The sequence below is a fragment of the Melozone crissalis genome, unplaced genomic scaffold (genome assembly GCF_028551555.1).
Source record: "Melozone crissalis strain CALT ecotype California unplaced genomic scaffold, PUWL_Pcris_2 ptg000068l_1, whole genome shotgun sequence".
In the NCBI taxonomy this organism is placed as follows: Eukaryota; Metazoa; Chordata; class Aves; order Passeriformes; family Passerellidae; genus Melozone; species Melozone crissalis.
In genome coordinates, this window is record NW_026535846.1 from 11,119,854 (window position 1) to 11,136,542 (window position 16,689).

General features: G+C 42.4%; 1 protein-coding gene across 6 annotated transcripts in view; it reads right to left on the minus strand.

Moving 5' to 3' along the window:
- PAK3 (p21 (RAC1) activated kinase 3) overlaps positions 1 to 16,689 on the minus strand; it is a 117,315-nt gene that overhangs the window by 18,487 nt on the left and 82,139 nt on the right. For all 6 annotated transcript variants that reach the window (XM_054289393.1, XM_054289394.1, XM_054289396.1 and 3 more), the window contains 2 exons: positions 9,648 to 9,844; positions 4,360 to 4,460 (listed from right to left, as the gene is read on the minus strand). In XM_054289393.1, the coding sequence (XP_054145368.1) occupies positions 4,360 to 4,460; positions 9,648 to 9,822 (276 nt within the window). In that variant the 5' untranslated portion in view covers positions 9,823 to 9,844. The remainder of the gene's footprint in view (positions 1 to 4,359; positions 4,461 to 9,647; positions 9,845 to 16,689) is intronic.

Below are 16,689 nucleotides of genomic sequence, written 5' to 3' on the forward strand. Positions count from 1 at the left end.
TAAAGTAATGACTGTGAAAGGAAAAAAAGGGGATGAAACTTCTCTGGAAATCAACTCTGCTCTTGCATGGAATAATGATTTAAGGCTTAAGCTTGTTTGCCTGGTGATTCAGGGCAGACATAACAAGACTATTCTCTATTGGTGCACAACACAGTGTTTTTTAGGAGCTTTACACTGGACTTTTCATGCTTAGGAATGCAAACACATTTTGCTGAAATGATCACTGCTGTCTAATTCAAAGGTAAACCCCACCCTGATCCAACTAATTTTCAGTACACCAGGGAACACTGCAGGGTAAAGAATCTGCCTTTCAGCTCACAAAATCATGACACTGAGGTATACCACAGCTGCAAAGGATGTTTCTAGATTCTCTACTGCAAACATACAGAAACCAGGGATTCATAAAACAGGCTGAGAGTTCATCCAAAGCTTTGGATGAATTCTTGGACATTTTATGGGTGAGGTGGAATTTGAAAATCTATCCAGTTACTAAAAGCCCCAGCTCCACACTGAAATTCTATCGATGAGAACTTGCTTCAGTTATCCAGGACAATTCCAGCATGTCATTTCCCCCTTTCTGCACAGCTGACATTGACCAGCGAATTGCAGGGCTCACTGAAGGAAAAACGTGCCACCCCGATCTACTTCCATACAGCTTCTTCTCAGAAATTGCCCACAAAACAATGTGTGACATGGGCCTCCAAAGTTTAGGACTGATGAAAAAAAAGTGGGAAAAGCCAAGCAACAAATCTACTGCACACACATCAACCTGCTGCTGCAGTGCTATGACATCTCAAAGAAGCATTTGGGGCCTGTGACGCACCTCTGGGAGCTTCCCTGGGCACATCTGTGAGCCATAGAGATCTGGCTGTAATGGACGTAAATAAAGAAAGAAAAGAAAGTTAAAACAGAATGTGGGAAAACTCAGAAGGTGGTGGGAGGAGGAAATCAATGGGCCAGAATGGGCAAATCCCATCTCAAATGGGAATTACAAAGTGGATACCAAATAGATCAGGTGGTAGACAGGCTACAGGAAGGCAGATTTAGGGAAATAGAAAAATCACAACTGTTCCAAAGTTTGGAAGCATCATTCCCCCTCCTTTTGCTTTTAAACAGTTTTTCTCTCCTCATAAAAATACATTCCTGAGAATTAATGGCAGTTGACTAGGAAAATTACATGTGCTTTCCCCAGTCAATTTAAAACTAAACCAAAAAAAAAAAAAAAAAGAGAAGGAACTGGGCTTTTGCTGTTTGACTAGTTTTAAAGCCAGATTACCATTTTTGAATGGCTCTATAAAAGTTTTTTCCAGGCCTGGGCGTTCTCCAGCCCTGAGATCACCATTTGACCAGTGAAGAGAGCAGATGGTCAAAGTCAGATTGTGAAATCTGGGAGGCTGTGAATTGCCACAACACAAACATTCTGTGTGTGTCAGACTGAAAATCAGGACAATTGCAAAGAAATGCTTGATTAGATTAGGAACGTGCAACTTCTTTGGATCTACAGCCACAACTTTTCCCACTTACAAATGTCATAATCTAGAAGCCTTAAAAGTTTGGTGGGTAACCACATTTTCTTCTAGGCTGAGAATGAGAAAATAGTTTCAAACATGCATGCCTTACAAAAAAACACACCTCAAAGGCCTGCTAACCACACTGCCCTTCATTCAGAAAATGAAAATCCTTTTTCAAATAAAGGAACATAGAGCTCTAGCAACATGCTCCCACCCAACAGTTCCAATCAATTTTATTCTCTGCTTTAAAAGCCCTATTTCTTAGCAAATGTGGTTGCTCCAAGCACAGTGAAATGGAGATGTAATATATTTTCATGATGGACAACACAGGTTGGTGCAGAAGCCTGAAAGCCAGAACTCAGGAGTCCATGCAACTGTGCATTAGGATGCATCTAACAGCAATCAGGGGATGCAGCTGGGGGCAATGGTTTGGTGTCAGAAAATGGCCCAATGCATTGCATATAACCAGGAGAGCAGGCACTACTGGCATGACAGCTGCAGTAATTCAAAACAAAAAAAACCCTGCACTTTTGCACATTGACTGGATGCTCCCATGGCACTTCCAAACTTTTGAAAGAGGCAGACAGTGGGAATATCAGAACATGGAATGGGCTAGTGGCAGTCCCTTTGCAGGATGTACTAACCACAAGACTACCCAGCTGATACACAGGTTCCATCCAGGTTGGGACAAACCAAACATGCCTAATGTACTGTGTAATGCAATGCCTGCATCTGGGGTTAGTTGGGACCAACGTCTAGTTCCTAATGGTGCAAAAATTCCCTTCCTTTGACTGATGTAGGACTCCACTGAGGACTACAGTATTAAGCTTTGTGCTGGCAAGCTGTGCATGGGAAGTCTCCTGTCCCTTTGGTTAGTTTTGAATTGGTTGCAGCTTTCTCAGACTGCAGCACTGCACTTCCACACTTCAGGAACATGTGTAACTGCAAACCAGCAGATATCTCACATCCACTGTTTGGGAAGGGAAGAAGGTATTTATAAAGAAACTGTGCGACAGCAACAAAGCTGGACCTATTTAGCCATGTAGATTTGATTTGCTTTGTGTTGGTGGCATCTGACAGTGAGAAAACCCAAAAGGTCTCTGATGCTAGAGACTGTTTTGAAACACTGGTAGATAATAAAAACATTCAAAATTATCCAAACCTTGATCCTGAAACACAGATAGTGAGTGCTTGTGCTTAAAACTGAAGTGTGTTAAGCCTGATGTCTCTCCTTTCTGTTCCAGCTGGCAGGGACATGAACTAACCAGGACCCTGACCACCTGTCAGATTGTGAGAGAAAATGAGTGTGACCCATTGTGTTTGCCTGGAGTCAGAAGGAAAAAGTCTCAAACACAGGATAGAAATAAAGGTAGAAGGCTGAAAGGAAGAACAGATATAGAATAAGAACAGCTGAATGTCCAGTGGGAAGAAAAAAGAAAGTGGGAAGGTGAAGACAGACAAGAAGTGATGTAAACACAAAAAGGAGAGAAACAAAAGCATAAAGTAACATAATATGACATGAGGATAAGGAGAATGGCATTGAAGATTAATCTGAACAATAAAGTGGCTAAAGGGAAAGAAAGAAAGGAAAAAAAAAGGAAAAATCAGGATAGACAGCAGGGAAAACACAATTTTAAAAGCTTTATGCAAAGCTTCTGATCAAAAATGACCACATCTAGGCTTCTTAAACATGCATTTAGTCAAGCCCTAGGGTTCGGCATTGAATAAAATTTGAAGATTTTATGACATCTATTTTAAAAATCCTAATTAACTAGTCCACTTATTTTAAATGTAGCTGTATTTCCTAATTACTAAGGATAATTCAATTTCACTACTCCTTTGAAGACATGCTGTAATTAAATGTGTCTTTTTTCTTCTACTGTTATTCCTATTGTTGCAATTGCAACTGTAGGACACAGAAAGTTTCCAGCTTTCTGAAATGTCTTTGTGAAACAAAAGTAGCAATCAAAGTAAAAAATTATGAATAAATCACATTTAGGGCTCAAATTCTGAAAATTAGCCATCCTTTGCCCAGGCAAATGATTTGTCCCATCCTCCTTGGTGTATGCAGCCAGTCAGCACTAGCAGAGTCCACAATGGTGATTACTCAGTCTGACCACTCAGCTCATGGGGCACTGCTGGTGGCAGCAGAGTTGCTAATGCTCCCTCTCACCTCCACAGCTTAACAAAAGGTAAGCTCACTGCCATCTCAGCTTCAAGGAACAATGGTTTCAGTATCCTACTAGTAACCAGAGAAAAAATGCTCTGAAGCCCCCTGCACACTTCAAAGAGCTTCCATCAGATTCGTTTTTCCCAACATTTTGTTGATATTCAACAAGCAAAAGCTGACAGCTATTTTATTAATACATAAAGGGTAGAAACACTGATCACCTAGTGTATAAACATATTTTGAAGGATACTAAATTAAAATGAATGGACTTCCACAGTGCTGCAGCTTTCTGAGTGTTTCCAAGGGTTACCTGCAGAGAGCTGGACTTTGCACTTGAGGCTGGTTGTCTACTATGCATGTAGGGGGGGGCTTTTGATATTTTCCCAAAGACACTGAATAACCAACCCTTGTAGCAGCTTGGGGGAGTGGTAAAAGCATACACCTACATTCTTCCTAGTTTTCATTTCCCACAGACACTCTGCTGACAATTCTTGGAGAAAAAAAAAAAAAAAGGCAGCCTGAATCACAAGTTAAACACTCCAAATCCTAAGCCCAACAAATTAAAGTCTCTTTCTTCACAGCCTGGCTGCTGTGATCTGATGTTTCTGGCAATAGGAGGTTATTTTACCATCAAGGAACTAGAAGTTCTGGTAAGCATGAAATAGAGCAGTTACTCACTGTGAATTCTCCAGTGACAGCATCAAATCCCACATGAATGGTGTGTTCAAAGTCTGAGGGAAGAGAGATCTCAGGACGTTCCTTCTCTTTCTTCTTGTTGGCTGGAGGCAAAAATGTTAACAAGCACTTATTTTCTGAACAGCTTTTCATTTAAAACTTTTAACAATCAGGTGTGCTCAAAATAGTGCTTTAAAAGTGGAAAACAAATCAATTAACATCCATCCAACTTGAGAAACAGACCTAGGTTAACACAATGCCTGTCAACCCCTGCTAGGGAAGGTCTAGAAGGTGCTACTTTATTTTGTTTTTCTTTCAGCCAATGTGACTGCTGCCAAAGCAAGCTATTCATGAAGTAGTCTTAGGCTATCTCTAAACCAGTATGATTTCTATTTTCAGTTCTTTTTTTCACTGAGTTTTCATCTCTAGAAACGAACTCCTATTTGACTTTGCAGGTTCCTGTAGAAGTAAATCACAGAGTACACACCATGTGTGTCTGCTTTCCAACGTGTATATGTGTGTCTGCTCTCCAACATGGTTTGAGTCCATTTCAAAATCAGCCAAATCAGAGGAGAGGCTTTTTTAGATAATCATTTTTTTTCCTACAGGTTCTATGAAAACCAGCAGCTCATGTGGTGACTCCTCTTCCAACTAAAAGGCTGAAACAGCAGCTCTGTTTCAGCAAAGACAGAATCTGCCCAGCAACAGAATCCCATAATGTCTTTGGAAAAGCTTTGAGCTCTCTATTAACTAAGACATATGATCATAAAATGCAGGCTTTATTAGTAATCCAGATATTTTTTCTTTTTAAATCACTCCACCAGTATTCCCAGAGTGTGAAGTATCTTACTTAAGCAGGCAGACTCAAAAGTCAGTCAACCTGCATTTGCTTCTCATCTCCCTCCCTCTCTTTACAACCTTTTGAAAGTAACATTCCCTGTGGTCATCCATCTCCTGCACTTCTGACTACTGACAAATGTCACTTCAGCCCAGTTTTACTGACCCTGATAAAGAATGATGGAATAAATGCTGAGGGAAGCTGTCTTCACTTTCCTGCAGTGTTTTAATATCATGTTTGCCAGCTCCATAGTTCATCTAGGGGTCTCATCCAAGGCTGGACTCATTATGTACCATCAATCCCCCCAGTTCCAGTTTGTCTTTGCTCAGGCTGTAGCTCCACAAGGCCTCTATTTGCATATTTCTTATTCCACCTTACAGCCTCCTTTGAGATAAAGATGCTCTGCTCTTTGTCCTTAGATCTATTTGGAATGCTTCTAATCCTTTCTCTGTGTTGCTGCATTTATCCTCATTAAATAACTGTCACCTTTTGTTTGTGCTGCACACCATTACACATTGTTCACCAATGAAATATTTTCATTTAGCATTCAGTAAAGATGGCAGCAATATATAAAATACAAAGGCTTTCCCCTTCTTTTATCATTAGGATAATATTGTTTAATTTTCAGGACAGATGTTGCCAGTTAGAAGATGTCATCTGTGTGTAGACAACAAAACTGGCTTCTTCTCCCTCATCATTTGCAAGCTATTGCAGCAAAAATTACACTTAAGGACTATCAAACTCAGTTCAAAGCAGCAGTCAAATCTAGGACTGAAATAAGGGATAATACAAAAATGCTCCAACAAAAGCAGCATTTGCTCATTCCAGGATTCTCCTGCTGGAGGACAAGTGATCCAGCTCATTCCCCAAGATCTGGCTCATTTGCTTCATGGACCTGTGATGTAACACCTATGGTCCAAATGCTGATACACTACAAATGAATCACAGAATTAAAGCATCTCTTTACTACACCCTCACCTCTTCCCAGTGTAAAAACATCAATGTTTCTGTCTGGGCTCTGCAAATCATATCATGCCTATTTCACACAAGCTGGCAAATGATATGAAAAGACATGACTTTTTTGAAGCACCTGACTCACTGGATGCAAGAGGTTTGTACTGAACATTCCTATTTGATGTTCTTCTAAATGCCCTCCACAATACATTCCTGCTGCACAAAGTTAGCCATGAGGTATGGCCTCCACACCACCTCAGCACCTATGACAGGTTAAAATAGAACACAGAAAAATTGTTCTGTTTTCCACAGTCTGCATCACCATCATCACCAATACGTTACAAGAGCAGTTGTCTGGGAGAAATATGTGACTCAGCTAAGTAGCAGCTTTTCTCAGAGAGAGAGGAAGGGTTTGACCTCATGCTTATGCCTTCCTGTTTGCTCGCCTCCTCTTCAACTCACTTTGCTCTTTCCTCCATTCCCTCTTCCTTCCACTGCCTCTCACACTTGTCCTCCATCCTCCTTCCTAACCTGCTCCTCCTGTAGCCTTGTCCTCTTTTCTTGCTCCATTGATCTTTACTCTGCTGAGTTTTCCTCCTTCCCTCTTTTCTGGTTTTTCTGTACAGGAGGTGCCGGACTCTGCTGCCCTCTGCAGCCAAGTCTAAAGCAGCTTCAATGGAAGTGGCATCATCCACCCAGGAACTCAGCATGGATGGACATCTCAAAGGGGCATCTGAGCTGTGCAGCTCAGCCTCCTCCTGACTTCTTTAGGCTGAATGCTCTACAGTGCCCTCATGGAGCCCCCAGTGTGCACACAGAGTGAATTTATTTCACAGCATCACAGGGGGTTTAATGAAAGAACAAGCCTGTATCAAACAACTGGAAGAACCAAGTTGTCCTTTCTGCTGAGGTAACACCTCTGCTGATTGAAGCACTACTGCTGTACTCTACTGTGGCTCCCACCACCATGATGCTCTCTGAGGCAGGAAAGCAAATTTCACAGCTCCAGCAGAACAAGTTCAGCTCCTTACTCCACACAAATTGCCTGCATGACACTGGAAAGTTATTTCAGTTGTCTGCCTTGGCTTCCTGTCCTCAGGAATTGGAGTACCTCAGGTCAGAGATGAGAGTGAGAGGAGCTACACAAGGAACATGAGGAGGTCATGTGTTAGGGGAAGGGGCACGGCACCACTGCCTAAATGGTTTATTGCAACTGCAGATCCACAGAAGGCTCCACAGTGCCATCAGTGGCTTGCCAAAACAAGGTTTTAAACACAAGTGCTCAAACTCTAACTGAAAATGCTGCACTCCAGCAGGGGAGGGACTGCAGAAGATTCCTGGTGCCAGGCACAGCAGTCCTGACACACACCACAGCCTTGGAGAGAACACACTGTACCATATCCATCCTCACATCCCTCTTGTCTGGGAGCAAATGAAAGACAACAAAGCTCCTGCAGGTTCAGGAAGAAATACCCTGCCATGGTGTTTTCTTCACATTCTAGTGATTTGCACCAGTGATGAACTATGGATTTAACATAGTGATGCTGCATAGCACTGCACTAGATGAGAGCACACATATCAATCACCAGTTTTATAAGCAGAAGTCTCAAAAATGTGTCACAGAGTCTATGAAGCACACACAGACCAGCTGATACCCTGACCCACAAACCAACTCTGCAGTGAAACTACCTCAAGGGACTTGGCCAGTCAAGCTAAACTTCCTCCATTTATTATTTCACCTCACAAAATTAAGCTATAAATCTTACCTGACTTTTCCTCACAGTCACATTCAAAATCATGACACTTGTATGTTCCCTAAGACTGCTCTGACTGGTAGTTAATTACATTTTTAATGTCACTGATCATTTTCAGGAGGGGTTGTTTCTGGGTCTCCCCTTCTCTGCATGCATTTTACACAGCATCCCCTCATTAAGAAATTCTGCCTTGGAAAGGGATAATACCATCCTGCTAGCACTTAGGGGAAGAAGTGATCCAAGTCTTTCCAGGAATTAAACAAGCTGGGAGAAACCTTCATTTTGGCCTTTAAAAAGAATCAACTGAAAATTAATTTTGTTCCCAGAAGGGAACATTTGGGGGAACAATCTGCAGAGTGAACCGGCCGGGTCTGCCTAAGAAATCCAGTTACAGTTCTCACATCAGAAAAGTCATCAGGATTGCCCATGGCTGAGGGGAGGAGTGGGACAGCCACTGTGCCTTCTACTGCCTGTGAGGAGTTTTAAATGCCAAACTCCAGCTGCTCCACACAACCTCATGAAGCCTCATGAATGAGGCAGCACAGGTAAGCTGCAGCTCCAAGGGAATGGCCACAGTTCCATAGCTCTGAGCTCTCCTTGGAGGGACACTGAAGACAGCATCACTCCTGAAATCCAGCTGGACTCATGCTGCTGATCACAACCTCTGAGCCCAGCATTTCAGCCAGTTCTCAATCTCCCTCACTGTACACTTACCTATACTGCACCTCACCAGTCTGTCTGTGAGGACACGGTGAGAAGCTCTGCTGAACACTTTACTAAAGCAGAGGTAACAACCACTGCTCTCCCTTCACCACCAAGCCTGTCACTTCAAGGTAAAAGGCTGTCAGTATAGTTCAGCATGAATTCCTCTCCACAAATCCATGTTGACTATTCCTGACCATGTCCTTACCCTTCATTTGCATGGAAATAGTTTCCAGGAGGATTTTCTCTACCACTTTCCCAAGGACCAAGGTGAGGCTGGCTGGCTTCACTTCCCCAGATCAACACTTTGATATCCCATCATTAGGAATATCCCCCAGTGACCCCAACCCACCAAAGACAATCAAGAGTGGCCTTGCAGTGACATCAGCCTTGCAGGTGCAGCCCATCAGTTCCCATGGAACTAGAAATAAAGAAGATCCCTTCCCTTAAACCTGCAAATAAGCTAATTCAAAACACATACCTTTCCACAAATGCATTTCAAAGAATGCAACTGAAATGCTGTTTGCTGCATCTTTAAAAGACTCTCTTGCTACATCTACACCTAGCAGGTTATAAACCAAGCTGTTCTGTATCCACTTTCACTGCAAAAGGAACAAGCAAGAAGAGCTTTGTTCCTGTTCTTGGAATGTAAGCTCATTAAAAAATCCTCAAGTGTCAGGCATATTGCCCTCTCACTTCTGTGAATGTATTTTCACAAGGACACATCCTCATCTCTGTATTTACTGCTAATGCAAAGCAAAATCCAAAGGAAAGGATTCCCCAGTATAACTATAAAGTTATTTTTAAAAGGCAAGTTGCACAATGTGTGCACATTTTAGTGTCCTTTCATAGACAAGAAAGTAACTGACTGAACACCTCCTCCTCTTTTGAAATGTGTTTCTAGAGTAATTGGAACAGAAGGCTTTGGTACCACGGCCTGCAAACGAAACAGAAAGACAACAGTGGCAGAAAATAAACACAAAACCCAATGACCAGCAGAAAGCCCAGAGAGGGAGCCCCCATCTGCAGTGCTGATACTTTACTTTTGTCCCCTCCTCCTGGGAAGATGGAGCGCAGCCTGGCTTTCTTGTTCTTCTCCTCGGGGGCCATGGGGAGCGGTTTGGAGCTGTGGTTTAACGCTGAAGAATCGCGATTGTTGCTGTTCATTCTCAACGGTGGAGCTGGAGGTTTCTCTTCAATATCCAGACTATCTGACATCTTCAGCAGCCCTCACAGCCTCCTGCAAAGCACAACACAAAACATGCTGTCAAGGGAGGATGCCAAGGCTGGTGGCTTGGGCAGGAAAAGCTTTCTAGTGGCATGAGAAAAATCTCTGTTAGAAGGCTGCTCTGAATAAGGTTGCTACTGGTTGCTGTAAATAAACTGAGTGGCTAATTTCTAAAAAATCAAAGCATTACCATTAAAATACAGATTTTTCTTTATCTCTGTTATACATTTTTGCAGTTTTTACTTACAACTATTTCCCTGTAGTTGTTTGCAATCCAAATTTTCCTCTTAAAAAGACTTCCACAGTAAAAGTTAAATGTCTTACTGAAACTACCTGGCATCATAGTTGATAATTTTTTATTATGTAAGAAACAAGGTCCTCATTGAGGGGATAGAGGTAGCCAGCAACACTTCATAAAATTAACTGTTTTAAACCCCAAAATTAGAGTATAATTTCAGACAGTTCAGAACTGATGTGGGCTATACTTTTTAAACATTATGATTCTATAGGCACCTTGTCTTCCATCCCCTAAAATCAATGTAGCTCCTTTTACAGAAGGCACATGCAGATCACTGTGAATGTGTTCTGGATCTCTCGTCATGCTGAGGAGGTAACACAAGCTATTGCCCTCATCAGCTACTCTCTTAAATTTAAAGGGAAGCAACTTGTTTTTCAGCTATGGAAGATGGAGGGTTTTTTCCACAACTATCAACCAAACATGGTGACTGTCACATGGAGAGGTCCTGAAGCTCCAGCTGCTCTTCCTTTGGTCAGGAGGTAAAGCTGTCATAGTTGAGCGTTTTTGGGGTTCCACTGTTGGTCTTGGGTTGGTTTTTGGGTTTTTTTAATAGAACGGAGATTAACATTTTCAACAACCAAATTTATTTTGATATAACTGTAATTTTTCCAGATTTATGGGTAGTACATTAATAGGAAATAATGAAATTCACATCGCCTTAACTGATGTTAGCTGACAAGTAAAAGCTAAATGATCAACTGGAACATTTAGAGATGTTCACTTCAGACTGTTTTTCATGATGTGGGCATTTTAGCCTTTGTTACCATTTTTAAATTACCACACATAAAATAATGACTTTTTAAAATTACTTGACTTACATTTTTAATTTCATCCACATTAAATCCCAAAACGTCAGGTTTGAGATTCAAAGCACCAGTCCATTGAAAAGAATAAATGAAATACAACATCACACCTCTAGTTTGCATCTGTTCCCAAATATCTACATCTCCCTGGGATCCCATGGACCCATCCCAAGGTCACACAGCTGAAAACTCTAGCAACAGCTGGGTCCCAGTCCTCTCCCTAGAACAGACAGCATGGAGCAGGGATCCTGGAGACCCTGATTCACAAACACACACCTGAAGCTGCTACTAACCCCAGCTGCTCACCTCCATCAGGGGAGCAGTTTGAATGAGCACCTTCCCAGCTGCCTTCAACAGGTTTGCGTTAAATTAGTGACCTGACCTTCGGCAGCAAATTAGGGAGATTTCAAACCATTGCTCTGCTGGTAGATCAATGGGTGTTCACCATCCAAAGAGGATGTCTATCATAGGCTCACCCTGTGTCAGACCTCCCCTCACCATGGGCTGCTCACCTCCACCTGTAACTGCAGCTAACACTGAACCACAGGCAGCCACTGACCAGGTGCTGCTCTCTAGAGCTTTGCCTTCAGGCCTAAAAGTTTGGAAAACATCACACACTTGTAACTAATGGAGTAATGTACTGGAGGCAGCTGTCAGAGAGAAATGTGTCTGCCATTTGAATCACACCATCTGGGAAAGAAAAGTGATCCTTCAGAAAAACCATGGTCCCCAGCATGTATCTGGTTCCCAAGAGAAGGCCCTGCTCACACAGTCCCACTGTCCAGATAAAGACGTGCTCTGGTGATGGAGGAACACAGCTCACCCTCCTTCAGAAGCACCTACACAGGCAGTAAAGTGCTTTGTATCACCCAGAAACAGCTGTAACTGTGCCCAGACCAGAGCCTGTGCCAGTGTAGTTTTCAAGTACAGACTAGCCTACTTACCTAGAGAACTAAATGCTTTTGTAGATTGAGGTAAAACAGTTAATATTACTAATCGTTGTGATTTCCATCCTGAAATGCAGAAGGTTTTCCAGTAAGGAATGTGTTGGGGGGGGGGGGGGGGGGGGGGGGGGGAGGAAGCCAGTAATGAAAACCACTGTATGGTACAGGGAAATCCACACGTGCAGTGTTTGTTATCCTGCTGAAGGGAAGGTCCACGATGCCCAGCTTTCTGTGCAGAGTTCCTAGCTCATGAAGCCCAGCAGAGACATCTGGACACAGCTCCCTGTATCTCCAACAATTCTCAAAGGCCAGGAGCTTATGCAAGCAAGGCTTTTATTTTCTCTTTAAACCACCAACAAGTAGTTTTCGAGTGCCAAATATATCTTCCCTCCCAGGATGATCAGTGTGAGGGTGACCACAGGAGCATCAAGGCTTCAGATTGTTATCAAAAGCAAGGTAGTGCTGAGAAGTCCATTATAGGCCACAGTTTCGGTTGTCCCTCAGAATGGGACAACTGTACCTGTCACTGCATCTATTTGTAAACAATGCCAGTCTGCTGAAATAAGTCCTCCCATGGGATTTCATCCCACAAAGAATACTATTAACAGTTTCTGGCCCAATTTGCCTATGATGTAATTATTTCCAAGATTTTGAAAGGAACACTATATTTTGTTCAGAGCTGTTTCAGGCTCAGTTTCAAGAACTGTACAAAGCTCTTTTATTCACTTCCAAACCAGGGAAAAAAAAAAACAAAACAGGGGAAGATAGCCTGGAAGGTTTAATGGCTGATACTGACTTTCTAAAGCTGGTCTAAATCAAGACTAAAGCAAACCACAAAGCAATACACACCAAAAGCCAAAAGACTTAAGATTTATGGTTTTCCTGATCAGAGGAATCTATCTGCTCTTCCATTAATTCTAGTTTTGAGATTTCTCATGTACCACTGCATCATTACAAAAGAACACTCACTATCATGTAAGACTTCATATTTTAAGTGTTTTGTACTGATTGACTCCAACCCAAACTTAGAGAAAACCTGTGATGGATGGAGGAACAATAAGATCTATTCCGCTGGGAAAACTCTCAGATTTACATTGCAGAGAAATGCCAACTACAGATAGCTCAAGTTATACTCTATTCTGGGGCCAGGTTTTCCTGTCATTTTAACAAGTCCTTGGTCCTGCTAGTCTACTTCTGACTAACTCCACCAAAACACACTTTCTGTCTGTTGGAAATTACTATGGCATATCCATTTATTCAGTCCATCAAATTCTGGCGTTACTTCTCTTTTTTTCCTCAGGCATTTTTTAATTGCTTGGGAGTTTTGGGGTGTGGAGTTTTTTTGGTAGGGTTGTGCTGGTTTGTAAGCTGAAACAACCCAGCCACCAGAGCACTTGACCATACCCACCAGGGCCATGAGAGTCACCCAGGCTGTCAGCAGGGACAGCTTCTGGAGAGCCCAGCTGGTGCTCACCAAGAGAATGGAGTGCACAATCAACAGGATTTTCCTCATCTCAGGCCTCAAGGACCCCATTAGTGCAACCAAGGCAGCGCTGGCAACCCTTTTCAAAGGAATTTGTAAGATAATCACACTTGTGCAACAAAGACGACAGGTAACCAACAACTACCTACTTGCAGAGAAAAATCTTGTCACTGACCATCAGCTTTAAGGAAGCATTTAAAGAGACAGTGTTGTACCAAAATGCAACAGTGTATTTGAGTGTGTTAGCTAGAATTTCCCAGCCAAATGGCAAAAGCTAAAATTAAGTTCTCAGCCAGGTCAGTTGTTTCTGCATAACTATTACAAGGTTATAGAAGACGACCCAACATCCATTTCCTTCCTCCTTAGCTCTTCTAATCACCAGTTTTGTTAAGTGAGAAGACAAACAGTGACTTTAAATATATGGCATTCAGCTTCTCTATGACTCAATTCCCCCTTTGCAAAAGCCTGTCTCATAATACTTCTGCATCTAGTCCTTGACAAGCTAGGGAGGAAGGAAGATATCTGAAGCACTCAAATGTCTTCAAAACATAATATACACACAAAAGATTTGTTCAATTGAGTTCAAGTTCAGAGCAGATCTCATGCTGGGCCTTGATCTCAGTAAGCTCCTCACCCCTGTGTATCTGGGGAACACTGTGGATAGATCTTGAACAGCTTTCTTAGGTTAGCCCTGCTATTTCAAAGTCTGCATCCTTCAAACAGGACTGGTTCCAATTAAAACTCACAAATAGTATCCTGTTTGCAGAGACACTGGTGTTCCTTTCCAAAGCCTCAGAGATACTACTGCAGCTTGTGATGCAGCAAAACTGTCTCCAAGATCACTTGACTGGAAGGAACCATGCCAATTTTCAGGCAGCAGCTTTGCAAATGTAACCTGAAGATCCAAGGCTCACTCTTTGTTTATAAATATACTTCCTGCAAAAAGATATTTATTACTTAGTTGTATGGGCCAAATTTTGCTCCCAGTGACACTTATCCATTTCCAAAAATCAATGGTGATGTAACTGAGAAGGATTCTCTCTAGATATTGAGTACTGAGACACTGTGTTCAGGTATTAACAGAGTATTTCCCAGCCCAGTTCAGCCTGTATCTCCTCTCCTACATCTGCATGTTTACTTGCAGTTTTCTTACAGCTCCTTTAAAGAGCAGACAGTGAGCTGGACAGAACAGAGTCAGTCATGATTTCAATACTTTTGTGGAAGATGTTTACTGTCTTCTCTGTAAAACCTGGATATGTTAAAATAAAATACTGAAGCCTTTTTGATAAAAAATGGCCATATTCAGCATCAGCTGAAGCAGAGGCCATTCTGTCTGGGTACTCAGGGCAGTCTGTGCTCAGCTGCTCCCACCCCTGGGTGCCTGCAGACCGTGCAGGTGTGTGGGGCTGGCTCTGCAGGCAGGGCACACACAGCCAGGGTGCCCTCTGAAGTGAACACATCTTTTGTAGGACCTCCCCCACATGCACGTGGTGCAAAACAACCACTGCATCCCTTCTTTACACAACCCTGAAGAAAAGGCTGCATTCACACAAGCTACAGAAGGAATTATAACTCTAGAAACAACAAGAACGCTTCCCTTTCATACAACTGTCTCAAAGCACAATACAAACATTTGCCAATTAAACTTCCCCATTCCCCTCACAGCCAGGTAAACATGCTCTGAGCTGAACAAATTATTCAAACTGAGTAATTTCTTTGATGAATGTACTCTCTGTTCCTGTTTGCAAACACCCTGTAAGCAGCTTATGATTCCCTCCAATATATTCATTTATTCAGAAGTTATCCTCTGTACTTGCTACAAGCAACTTTTGGCCTCTGAACTAGCTGTTCATAAGAAGCTCTCTGTGTGGAGGGCACATTTTGAATTCAGGTTGTATCCCAGTAAAACTACCTTGGTCCCAAGTACTTGAAATGGAAACATCCATTCTGAGATGGGATAAACAAACTTCTGTTAGGAATTGCAGCATTAGGAGTTTTACATAGTGACTTACTAATATTGGTTTTAAAAATTCCCTCTTGACAGTGTACTTGTAGCAATAATGAATACAGAATGTCAATGAATACAGAAAGTATATTCATGCAATAGCTGTGAGTTTAATGCTTTAAACTAAACATTTCTTCGAATTTAAATTATTATGTCCTTTGTCTGGACCTTGGATCACTCAGTTTAATTGCTAAGAGCTGGAAATTGAACAGTGAAGTTATGAACAGTGAACAGTTATTTCCATCACCACTGATGGAAATAACCTGAAAATATACTTTCCCCCTTGCTCAATTAGCATTCAACAGCATTCTCAGTTCATGGCCTTCAAGGATCCATCTCCCCTCTTCAATCACAGAACCTACCTGACTACATTTCTTTCCACAACTCTTCAACTCTTTCTCTGCATACTGCCAATGCAATCACAGGCAACACTTTACAAAATACATCTGGCTTTCATCTCTGATCCCCCTCAGCACACCCACTTTAAGTGTCTCTTCCCCTGCTGAAGCTGCTGCTCTGCAGACTCCCAGCACCCCGGACCTGCTCCCACTCCTCACACAGCTTCACTCCTCCAAGTGCAACCAGTATTGGGCTTGCCCAGCTTTTCTCACTTTCCCCTTCTGTGGCTGTTCAGGCCATGGCCCCAGAAAAGCAAAACAGAATTACTTTTGCAGAGTAAAGGCAGCAATGTTTAAAGTTAGGTGTATTATTTAAGGGCTGTGCTTAACCAGTTCCTAATGTGAGATAACATGAACAAGGGTGCTGAGGCTTCACCATAGCTGCAGGATACTATGAAAGGAAAACTGGAGAGAATTCCTCTCCACCCTGCTGGAGAACACTCCTAGCCCAAAATATTTTCTTTGTGGGTGTTTTTTGATCACATCAAAACAAAAGCAATCCATTCAAATTCTGCTCCTGCTGGAATCCTGGCCACTTACTGAACTGATTGCGCTTTGGGATGGTTACATGACCTGGGAGGGGAAGAAGTGTGTTACAGAGGGTGAGCAGCAGGGAAACAGCTTTCCCCATTAAAGCTTGTCCAGGCATTCAGTAATGGCACATCAGCACAGCACAGCAAGGAAAGGAAGCACATTCCTACAGGTTACAGAAGTGAACACCTCACAGCATTGTAAACTGGTGATTATTTTGATAGAAAAAGTGACTTTACTTCATATGACAAAAGCTATGGACATACCCTGATGATGCAGAAAAGCCAGCTGGATCACAAGGATGATCTGCCACCCAGAGGGAGCAAGGGGAGAGCTTCCAATCTCCTGAATGCCTTGGAAAGAGCCACCAACACCTCCATCCATCATACCCAAAC